This window comes from Antechinus flavipes, chromosome 3, assembly GCF_016432865.1.
Source record: "Antechinus flavipes isolate AdamAnt ecotype Samford, QLD, Australia chromosome 3, AdamAnt_v2, whole genome shotgun sequence".
NCBI classification, from domain to species: domain Eukaryota; kingdom Metazoa; phylum Chordata; class Mammalia; order Dasyuromorphia; family Dasyuridae; genus Antechinus; species Antechinus flavipes.
This window is the reverse complement of record NC_067400.1, coordinates 414,366,709-414,379,240: the sequence shown is the minus strand read 5'-3', so window position 1 is coordinate 414,379,240 and position 12,532 is coordinate 414,366,709. Positions and strand designations below refer to the sequence as shown.

General features: G+C 31.9%; 1 protein-coding gene across 2 annotated transcripts in view; it reads left to right on the top strand.

The window, feature by feature from the left end:
* MTX2 (metaxin 2) overlaps positions 1–8,872 on the top strand; it is an 89,134-nt gene extending 80,262 nt beyond the window's left edge. For both annotated transcript variants that reach the window (XM_051986165.1, XM_051986164.1), the window contains exon 10: positions 5,089–8,872. In XM_051986165.1, coding sequence (XP_051842125.1) covers positions 5,089–5,272 — 184 coding nt within the window. In that variant the 3' untranslated portion in view covers positions 5,273–8,872. The remainder of the gene's footprint in view (positions 1–5,088) is intronic.
* The last annotated feature ends 3,660 nt before the right edge of the window (positions 8,873–12,532 follow it).

The window sequence follows — 12,532 nt, the reverse complement described above, 5'->3', positions numbered from 1 at the left end:
AGAAAAAGGAAGGCCTGCTTTGAAAGAGTTGAAGGAATTTTGATTGACATGAAAATGAATTACTTTTAGGAGCACCAGAATAATTTTATTTTAGACTAATTTTAGACAAGCTTGTCCTTTGTAACAGTGGTTAAAATCTAGTAAAGAAAGTGGGAATTATACACAGTATGTTTTAGTTGCTTATTAATCATATTATGTAGACTTCATTAAAAAGTAAGTGGTTTTATCTTTTCATGTAACTAGAGTTTTTCTTAAAGCATTCATTCCTGTTATGGAAAACATTCTATTTTAGTGGCTAGATTACCAGACCACATTTGAGTTGTCAATACATTCTGAATTATAATCATATTTTTACAATGACTGTAGACCTTAGGCAGATGACTGTTTTTATGCATTGCTAATTTTTCATGCATTAAAAGAAGTTAAAATTTTCTGTCATATTAACTAATGTGAGTGACAAGTAAAAGCCAATGAAGCAGGGTTATTTGGACTGACCCAATTTCACTTCTGTATCATCTTCTAGATATCTTTCATCCCTTTATTTAATCTATAATTTCAAAAGCTAGAATAATCCAGGAGTAGGTATGGCTATGCTCAAAGTTAGAAGAGGTATAAATTGATCTCAGAACTCTAATTCCAATTAGTCTAATATTTTTAATGTAATAAACTAGAGAAAACCTATTTCTCAATATTTTTACTCTTCTTATATATTAAATTCCTTAATTATTTCCTATGATTATATTCTTTATTTATATTGAAAGTGATTCTTTACCCAAAAAAGTATATATTATAAAAATCCTTTTACAGTAAAACAAGAAATTCTTAACATCTGTCTTTAAGGATGTTATGATTAATCATAGGAAATACTAAAATTACTGAACATACTGTTTATTAATAGTGAAATCAATGGCAAAATAAAAACATAATTATTTGCAATATTTTAGTTGTGAAAACCTAGAGGCACCCTAAATTCCATTTATAACAAAAAAGTGATCCCTTCTGATATCCTAGGCCTATACCATTTACATCATTCAGAATAATGAGATTTCTCGGTAAGATAAAGGTTAACCTGATTTCATAAAGAAAAAAGTTAATTCCTTCTTTTTTATAACTCTTTCAATTTACTTTCAACCAGAGCTGGATAAGTGTCTCATCAATTCCTTTAAAATTCTCAATCATATAGTTTTCTTCCTTATTTCACATAAAATTTTCTTCATAATGTTTCTCCATAAAATAACAAGATAATTCAAGCAATAAAAACAATGCAACCAAAATTAGAAAAAAAAAAGTAGGAAGTTGGGCCGGGGGGCCGGGGGGCCGGGGGGGCAGGGAGGGAGGTTGATTTACAGCAAACTTGATTTGATAAAGGCCTCATTTCTCAAATATATAGGGAATTGAGCCAAACTTATTAAAATAAGAGTCATTCTTCATTTGATAAATGGTCATAGGATATGAGGAAGCAGTTTTCACAAGAACAAATCAGCTAATAATAGTCATGTGAAAAAAAATGCTCTAAATCACTAATAATTAGAGAAATGCAAATTAAAACAATCATGAAGTTATACTTCATACTTATCAGATTGTTAATATGATAGAAAAGAAAAATGGCAATTCTTTTGTAGGACATTGCAAAAATTGAGACTTTAATGCACTGCTGGACATTGTGAATTGCTCCAGCCATTCTGTAGAAGAATTCAGAAGTATGCCCAAAGGACTATAAAACTTTATACTATTTGTCTCATTAATACCACTTCTATATCCCAAAGAAATCAAAACAGCTCTTTTTGTGGTGGCAAAGAATTAGAAATTGAAGAGATGCATATCACTTGGGGAATGACTGAGCAAATTGTGGCATATGATGTGAAGGAATAAGAAATGATGAAAGGGATGATTTTTAGAAAACCTTAAGGCTTGTATAAACTGATGCCAAGTGAAGAAAGTAGAACTAGGAGAAAACATAACAGGGGTCCTCAAACTTTTTAAATAAGGGGCCAGTTCACTGTCCCTCAGACTGTTGGAGGGCCGGACTATAGTAAAAACAAAAACTTTGTTTTGTGGACCTTTAAATAAAGAAACTTCATAGCTCTGGGTGAGGGGGATAATCGTCTTCAGCTACCCCATCTGGCCCGCAGGCCATAGTTTGAAGATCCCTGGTATATAGTAACAACAGTATTGTAGCAATGATCAACTTGAGTGATCTATAACAATTCCAAAAGGATTCATGATGAAAAATGCTATCTATCTCCAGAGAGAAAACTGATAGACACTGAATACTGATGGAAATACACTTCATTATACACACTTATACACACTTCATGTGTACGATGAATATAATTTCTTGCCTTTTAAATGAATAGTAGAGGGAGTAGGAGAAGGGAAAGAATTTGAAAGTGTAAACAAAAATTTTTTTAAAAAAGATAAATCTAACAAGAAATAAATTTCTCTTTACCTTCTTTCTTCATGATTTCATAGATCATTGTTAAATTCACATTAACTCTCGGAATCCATAAGGAAAAATACAGTTGAGACTGTAACCCCCTTAACTTTTTTTCCTTCTCAAAGAAACAAAGCTGCATTGTCTTTGTAGGAAAGATTGTGAAACTGGTGTTAGACCAGTAACTTTAACCAATTTAGAAAAGGAAAAATAGAGCTAAAAGAGCTCTTGGTACTATAGTAGCTAGAAAAGAGATAAGAAAGAAGCAGAACAATGGGAAAGAAATTAAAAGAGAGAGCAAATATAAGCAATTCTTTTCATCACCATTTAAGGATTTTTATTTATTTATTTATTTATTTATTTTTTTGGCTATTAGCTAATAGACAAGACAGCTAAGTGGAGCAGTAGACAGTGCTAGGCCTAGAGTCAGGAGTTAAGCTTTATGCCAAGACACTCAACTGCATGATCCTGGACAAGTCATTTAACATCATTTTCCTTTACTATAAAATGGGGGTAACAGCAGCACCTACCTCACAGGATTGTTATGAGGATCCAATGAAATAATATTTGTAAATTTCCTAGCATACTGTCTGACTATATAGGTTCTACATAACTGCATATTCCCTTCCCTTACTTTTGTTTGGCTGGAAAGGTACCTTGAACAAACATATTTGTATGTTATCTCAGAATCTTTTTGGTAAATTTTCTATGTATAAATGAGATGTATTTGAAACATTTAAAAATTTTTAGTGATTGCTTTATGCATCCAAATTTTATTCAACAAATGTTCTTTGACCAGCAGAAGATTTTCCTTTAACTTTTTGTGGTGTGGAGTAGATAGAAGATAATGATAAAAGGCAGCAGCAGGTATATTGAGGTGATAAAATGGTTAAAAGCCAAAATTTGGGTGAAAATGCACATTTTAAAAACAAAAGAAAAAATTGGAGTACATTGTGTCTATAGAACATTTTCTGTAATTAAACACTTGTAGAAATTGCTTTGATGTTTTGGGGTTAAGATGTGATCACTTAGTGACATGCAAATATAAAGTCAAGAAATACAAGTAAAATTTAATCATTTTGTTTCAATAAATTGTGTTCTACCCTATTTAAATGTTCCACAAAGTTACAAAAAATTAGGTTTTTTATGTTTATGCATAATTCACCACCTTTGGGATTATATAGATAAATCTTTCCAGCAAATATTTTGGACATTTCAAATACATTTCTATATCTCTCCAACTTGAAAACATTCCTTTTTTTTTTTTTTTTTTTTTTTTTTTTTTTTGGTCATAGTCTTCACTAATCTTGTTGGATACCCCGTGTTTGAAGTTCTTACTATTAGGACTGCAGGAAGTTGGGTTCACATTCTTTTGGGCTTGAATCTATAAAGCAAAATGTTATAACAACATTTGGGGGAAATAGAAAAGTTAATTTCCGAGATACTTCCCTCAATCTTTCCAGTCTTTTCTTCTGTGCTTTTGTTTCTCATGTTGTCTTGGTTCTTTTTAGGGGTTTATCCTTTGTTGGACCTGCAGTTTACTATCTCTTTGTAGCTCACAGAAAAAAAAAAAAATCATTGCTTTAATTAGGATAGGATAAGACTTGGATCTTTGATTTTATTGTTATAGATGAGGAAGCTCCCTAACTGATCTGTCTTCTCTGTAACTAGTGTTACCTAGAACACTAAAATTAGATGACTTGCTCTAGATTATATAGTCAAGATGTTTCACAGGTTTGGCTTTTAATCTAGAGGTTTCTGGTTGTGAGACCAGCTCTTTATTCATCATGGTAAGTTTCCTAATCACTTGTGAGTTCCTCATGGTCTCAGCTTTCCTCTCACACAAGGTTTACACATTTGAGTTTTACCATTGCTAAATGATGTTAGTATAGATAGATTATGTATGTTCGTGCCTATGCCCTATTGACATTGGTTCAGTGATGCCATCATCCATGTACACCTTACAGCGTATTTCTTTGTTATTTAGAATTATGAGCTTTTGCACTAAAGAATAGAATAACAGATGTTTATTAAATACCAATTATGAAAAGAATATGGCATGCAAAGTAAATTTAGGCATACATATTTTAATTGTATGGAAAGTATCTCTAAAAGAAATTATAGTTAAAGTGCTGAGGAAATAAAGTTGGAATGAAGTTCTTAAAAGTGGTACAGCCAGAATAATATAGGGCTTTTTGTTTTTGTTTTTCTAATGTTAGGTATTTCACTTACATTTCATATACATGTATGTATATTGTTGATGAGCATTTAACCTAAATTTATTTTCTTACTCACTTAAGGATAGTACCATTGCACAAAACAAACCAAAGAACTGATTAATTTTTAAAAAATATACTACAAAGAAAAATAAAGTAAAATACAGTGTAGTTTTGTTGTGGCTTAATTTAAGACCTAATCTTCTCTGTGACTATTTTTGAATTTGTGAATGATATTATGTAAAAGTATTTTTTAAAGCTAAATAAAGAAGTTGCCATTGTAACATGGCAGGATCATGAAAAAATTTTATACTGCTTTACATTGTACCTTAAAATTTGATATTTAAAGCAGCCAGTGGGAATATGTTAAGACTGATCTTGCAAAGTAAGATATACTGCATTTTGTCAACACTTTCCTTCTTTTTTTTTTTTTCCCAGACCAACTGAACTTGATGCCTTAGTCTTTGGCCATCTCTTCACAATCCTTACCACTCAGTTGACCAATGATGAGCTCTCTGACAAGGTGAAAAATTACAGCAACCTCCTTGCTTTCTGTAGAAGAATTGAACAGAATTATTTTGGAGAAAATGGGAAAGGACATATCCCTCTCAGGTTGGCCTAGAGAGACTTGTTGAATAAGCTACTTCAAGGAAAAGTGTAACTCTTAAATTAGGTTCAACTTCATGATTGTAATAGTATTAGAATTTTTAAAATGAACACACTTTTAGAAACCTCCAATTGTGTAACAGACCCTTTATGTGTTTTTTTGGTAGCCAATGTATATTAAGTAGTTTTGAATTATTCTATTATGTTCTGGATTATGTATGTTTGTTTCCTTGAAACATGTATGCACGTTAAAAATAAAGCTTTAACAATGATGATTTTTTTCCCCCAATTGATGTCAGTTTTATGCATGTGAATTGAAAAAGTGCTTTAAGTTCTTCCCAGAACAAAGACAAAAGAAAAGATACCAAAGGTGATCTTGCTAGTTAGATGATAAAATTGACTATTGGGAAAAAACTGGTCATTTTAGGACTGAATAAATATTCATTAAGAAAATTTGCCTATTTACAAGATGTTTGAATCATATGCTAGTTTAACATTTTAAAAAGTAATACTTTTAGAAAGTAGTTAAAGTACATTGATATAATAATAGCTTTATTTTGTGACACAGATCAGAAGAGCATAGATTAGACCTGGAAGGGACCTTATTTTGCTAAGAATTTTTCTTATAAATTTTTCCCCTTAAACTTATTAATCACAAAGGTTGTAATGTGATTACAATTCCATTAGATATATGCAACCTAGAGAATAATTGTGAAAGTGTGATTGAAAAGTTTTTGTTGGGGAATGGGGTTTGTGATTGAAAGTTTTTATGGGGTTTTTTTAATAAATATTTTTCTGTTTTTTAAGTTTTTGCTTCCCTTCTAAATAAATGAAATACTGGAATGGATTAGGTGGGAATTGTTTTCTCCAATGGAAAATGTTATTCTTATTGGTGGGAAATTTTATCATATAAAAATTTTAACAAAGTTCTATTTTTACTATGCATTCTAGGTATGTACTGTGGCTTCCTCTTTGGTTTATTTTTACTTCCACTTCACTTTCCCCAAAATTATATTTTTTGAAATCTTAATTTAGTCTCTAATGCCATTTTGTTTAGCCTTTTTAAACCAGCTTTATTTTTTAAAAGTTTCTAATTCTCAGTTACTTTGGCTTATGCTGACTGTTGTGTTCTAATTCTCTTTTTATATAAACCTTATTCTTTAAGGATTTTAAAATTTTCACCATGTTATTAACTTGATAATCTTTATATCTTCTGTACATACTTTTATACTTTTGATATTCTTTCTGAATCATTCAGTACATGAAATTTAGGGTTTTTTCTTGATTTTTTTTGTATGGAAAGGCACCAATATTAGCACAAGATTCATTTTTATTGTTATCATTGTAATTTGCTCATCTTTCTCTTAAGATAAAGAGCTTTAGGAGACAGTGGCTGTTTATTCTAAGCTGAGATTTCTGCTCTTATTTAAGACTTACTATCTATGGATCACTTTAGGTCTTGTTGCTGTCCTCTGTCAAGGTGAATCAGCATCAAGGCAAAATGCATTAGAAAATGGAAACCTTGACATCCCATTATGGTGATTCAGTTTCCTGCCTTACCTTTTAAATTGGAGCATTTAAAGCCAAGTCATAGTAGCTAAAAATTATCACTGAAAAGTCAGCGCTGCTTGTTCCCATTCTGCTTGCTGACAAAAAAAGCTAGATGTGTGTTTGGTTATTTTTTTTCTTCCTGCCAAATGTTTTGAGGTTATTTTGAACACTCTAAAAGTAGTATACTGCCCTATTTTGTGAATTTTAATGTGTAATTTTACAAAGTGATTCATTAGGATACTGAGTAGAACAATAAAGAAAAGAATTATTGTAGTTGAGATACTCTACACACAATATTAATGTACTTTGAGTTTCTTATATGAAAAAATGACCTTGGTCAAGAACTTAGTACATAGTGCCTGGCATATAACAGATGCTTAAAAATTCCTTTCTTCCTACTCTCTTCCCTTCTCCTTCTCTTCCAACTTTGAAACTAATAATTTCTTAACTCTTTAACTTCTTTCTTTCTTAATTTCATCCCTTCCTTTCCCATTTGTCCTAATGCAAATTATTTCTGTGAAGCTTTTTTCTATTAGAATTATAATTGTTGGGGCAGCTAGTTAGTGAAATAGGTAAAGCACCAGTCCTGAAGTCGGGATGACCTGAGTTCAAATGTGGCATCAGACTCTTAACACTTCTAGCTGTGTGACCCTGGGCAAGTCACTTAGCCCCAATTGCCTCAGGGGGAAAAAACAGAAAAGAAAAAAGGAGTAAAAAGAGGGGTGGTTTAAGAAAAAAGTAGTGTGATCGTTTTAAACCTTTGGAAGAGCATATCTTTCTTTTTTTCTTTCTTTAGATCATAGCTTTTGAATTGAATAGAACCTTAGGAATCATCAATTCAATCCCTTCATTTTGCATAGAAGGAAACCAGGCCCAATTAAGTGACTTGTCTAAGATCATTTAGTAGTAATAAAGTCAAATTATTAGCTTATATTTAGATACCCTAAATTTTGGGATAATAGATGAGAATGTTAAGTTAAGTTCATCTGTAACTTTGTTCCTGATAATTGATTGACTGATGGTTGATAGAATATTTCTTAGCATAGTAAGCACCTACTACTTTTTGAAAAATAGCTAATAAGTGGCAGGTTATTGGTACTCTTTAAGTTTATTCATTACTAGAAGAAAGCTTATGAGTGGAATGTTAACATTTTTAAATATTTGTAGTTAAAATACAACAAAAAAGTTGTATTTTAAAAGTAATAGGTCAGGTGCCTATTTGGTTTTGCATTTTGGCTTCTCTGATTTCATGTATGTGTATGTGTGTGTTTATATTATGACTTATAAATTACTATGATTCTCAAATAAAATAATATTTAGAATTATATGAACGATATGTCCATGCTGTTTAAATTCCTGAGTGTTTGGACCAATCTTTATGTAGGCTTTATGTTAAATTGATATTTGACCCTTTATATTCTTAAATCATTTGGTCTGGAGCCCTGTTCATATAATAATACTTTCTTGTCCTACTAAAGATGGTAACTGGAGCTGTAATATAATTGGATGAAAATCTTTGTCTTTTAGTTCTTTTGTGTAATTTATCTCATTTTCCTTCTGAATGTGCTTTTTGTTGGGTTTTCTTTTTTTTTTTTTAAGTTGTAATTAAGTTGCTATAGTGCCAAATAGAATCAAAAAGTTTATTCTATTAGTGGATAATCTGCCAAAAAACTGTGTGACTTGAGTTAAAATAATTTGTCTGTACCAAATGTTTATATCTATGAATTGTGGATAATATTTGTGACCTAATTCTTTCCTAAGAAGTTTTTTTGTTTGTTTGATTTTTGGAATGACCTTTAGTAATTGCATGACTTCCTTGGGGAGGATTGGTGTCCTTAAAAGTCATGTTAATAGGAACAAGAGCAAAAGTGTTTTCTGAGAGCATATTTATATTCACTTGCCTAGATCTTTATCATACTTACCAAAAAGTAGCAGTGTATAAATTTTTAAAAGAAAAATCTGTAATAAGCAAATGATAGTGCCAAATTACCTGCTTTTTATTTGAATATTAACTGTTATTTTTGAGATAAAAATAAATAATTAAGAATAAATAGCCTTTTAAATGGTTTCTGAGAAGGATTTTGTGCGTTGTTCATGCAATAACTTAAAACCTTTTTGCCATCTATTGGATATAGTTATCATTCTGTAAGAGAGATTTGAGCCTCTTGTAACAAGTTAGACCACAGGAATACCTTGCTTAATGATTTCAGTTTTTATAGAAATCAGCTGTTCAGTTAGATTGTCACGATAAAAAAGGTTGTGCACATATTACACTTGTTTTGTTTTTTGTTTTTTTTTTTTTAACATTTTATAAAGTCTACCAGTGGCATTCCTGATTTGTTACCAAGTTTTGTAATGCTCACTTTCCCCATGTTACACAACTCAGTATGATTTTTTAAATCTTGGAATGCTCGAAAATGGACATATCACTTCTGTTGTTTTTGTTGTGGTGTATTCATATAGGTTTAATTTTCTCATAAGTAAACTTACACTTCCCCTGAGTGGAAGACAGTGGCTTTACCATGAAATATAGGATAAATTTTTATATTTCTCTGTCAAATTCTGTATATAGGATGACCTAAAAGCTTTAAAGTACAAAGATTCTTGTGATTTGGATCCTTATGAAGGATGAACTAATTAAGTTTAATATTCTGGTTAAATAACAAGTTATCATATATGTATATATCTGTATCTCTAATGTTTATGTATATGTGTATACACACACACACACACACACACACACACACACACACACACACACACACACACATATATATATATACCACACACTTGGGATACACTTGCTAGATAGCTGATATCTATATGTGTATACAAATACATGTTTCTCTATATACCTAGTGTCTGACAATGTAGTATAGTGTTGAGTTTGCAGCTTTTGGAATCAGGAGGACCTGAGTTCATATGCCATTTCTTGATAATATTTGTATAGTCATAGACAAGTCAACTGTAAGTGTTCTAAGCTTCATTTTTCTCATCTGTAAAATGATAGGGATTTGCCTCTAAGACCCCTTCTAGCTTTAAATCTTTGATCCTGGTATCTGAAGGAATTACTGAACAAATTGTGACCTATGAATATTTTTGTACTGTAAGAAAAAAACATAATGGGAAAAATCAGAGAAATAAATATTTGGCTGAGTTAATGCTTAGCAATCAAAACCAGAAATACAGTATAGAGAATTGCAATAATGTAAGGGAAAGTAGCACTATAAGGTAGCTGAGCTCTGGTTAAATGCAATGGATCTTGATTTTAGAGGACAGATGATGAAGCATGTATTTCTCTTCTTGGTTGAAAGGTGGAGAGTGCAGAATGTATGTATGCAGACACTGTAATGGGTTTAGTGTCGTTTAGACTTTACTTCACTTTATTCTAATGGAGTATTTTACTGGGTGGCAGAAGAAGATATATTGGCTGAAAATTACAATGCATGATAAAAATGTAAAGCGGTATTCTTACACTTAAGCAAGAATTGTTTTATATATATTTGTGTGTGTGTGTGTGTGTGTGTGTGTGTGTCTGTGTGTGTGTGTATGTTAATTTAACAATAGGCATGCCTTATTTTGGAACATTTGATCAATTATGGCAAACTGTTGACTCCTGTTAGCAGAAAACTTATTTATTTTCTTCCTTAACAAAGTAAGGTAACTTTTTTTTTCTTTTTCTTTGGCTCTACATTATTTTATTTAAAAAAAATTTAACAATAGCCTTTTATTTTCAAAATACATGTGAAGATAGTTTTCAACATTCATCCTGGTAAAACTTTGTGTTCCAAATTTTTCTCCCTCCTTCTTCACCCTCCTTCCTTAGGCAGCAAGTAACCAGTACAGGGTAAATGTGCAATTCTTCTAAACATATTTTCACATTTATCACACTGCATAAGAAAAATCAGATAAAAAAGTGCAAACAAAAAATAGTAAAAATACTGTGTTGTGATCCACATTCAATTCCCCTGATCTCTCCCTCTTTTTCTGGATGGAGATGGCTCTCTTACATCACAAGTCCGTTGGAATTGGCCTAAATCTATTTGATTCCTAGTGCCTAGATTTTTTTTTTAATGGTGTTCTTTCCATTTATTTAAATTGTCAATGTGTGTTTTATTTTCCTAATTTCCTATTTTTCTGTGTATCAGTTCATAGAAGTCAGCTTCACTGAATTCCTCATATTTGCTGTTTTTTATAGTATAATAGTATTCCATCACATTTATGTAACTCCATTTATTTAGCATTCCTCCAAGCAATACTTGTTTTTTCTAGTTCTTCCCACCACTACTCTTCTTCAACAACAATATTTCTGATGTCACCAAGGCCAGGATGGACCTTTGAATAATCCTCATTTTTTTTTCCCCCTAACCCTCTGTAGCCTTTGACACTGTTAATTATTCTCTTCTTCTTAATGCTCTTCTCTCTATATTTTGAGACACCATTCTTGTGGTGTTCTCTCCTCCTCTGTCTTCTTTGCTGGATCCTCTTCTAGATCACACCCTCTAATCAGAGGTGCCTCTCAAGGCTCTGTTCTAGTTCCTCTTCACTTCTTCCTCTACATAGCTTTACTTGGTGATCTCATCAGCTTCCATGGATTTAATTATCTGCTCTATGCTGATAATTCTCATATCTACTTTTTCCTCCAACCTCTGCTGACCTCCGATCTCCCATATTCAAAAACGTTTGAAGTCTACTGGAAGGACAGTATATATTTTAAATTTTATATGGCCAAAATAGATCTTAGTCTCTTTCCCTGTAAACTTCCCCCTTTTTTAACCTGTCCCTTTTGCAGTCTTACATCTTATCCCCTGATACATATCTCTGATTCAATGGTACTGGCCTCCTGGATTCCTATAAGACCCAATTCAAACCCCATCTACTGAGAGCCTTCCCCAATCCTTCTTCATTTTAGTGCCTTTCCTTTGTTATGTTCTGTTTATCTCCTATATGGCTTGCTTCATATGTATTTGTTTTCTTGTGTTCTCCATTGTATTGTGAGTTCCTTGAGGACAGGGACTTTTCTTTTGTCTCTTTTTCTATCCCCAAAATATATTATAGTGTCTGACATATGGTAGGTGCTTTAATGTTTATTCATTGATTGAACTGTTTTCACACTATTTTTGCTGGAATTTTATTTTAAATTTTCCTTTATGTCCTCAGTCCTTTGCATATAGAAAGTGATAAATAAATACTTGATTGTTTGATTTATCCATTGAACTCTGCTTTGATTCATACTTTTCCCACTGTCCCAATACTGAACCCTTGACAACCAAAAGTGCCTCCTATCCCTAGTTTTTTTATTCCCTCTTTCTCCTTTTTCCATCATTGTCCCATTTATTTGCTAGAAACTCTTTTTCTGACCAAAACTTTCTGTCTTTCCACCTGTCTCATTTCTTCAATACCACTTCTTGGCCCTCATCAAGACCTCCAGTTTTTCTCCACTCCTCAGCTAGGTAGCACAGTAGATAGAATGCTAGATTTGCAGTTCAATTTAGACTCAGGCACTTAATCTTAGTGTGATCCTGGGGAAGTCACTTAATCTTTGCCTCAGTTTCCTGAACTATAAATTGGGGGATAAGAAATAGCACCTGCCTCACAAATTTCTTGTGAAGGTCAAAATAAGATTATATTTGTAAAGCATTTAGCATAACATCTGGCACACAGTAGGCCATTAATAAGTGTTTATTCCCCCCTTCTTCCTGCTGTTTCAATTGTCTCATTCATT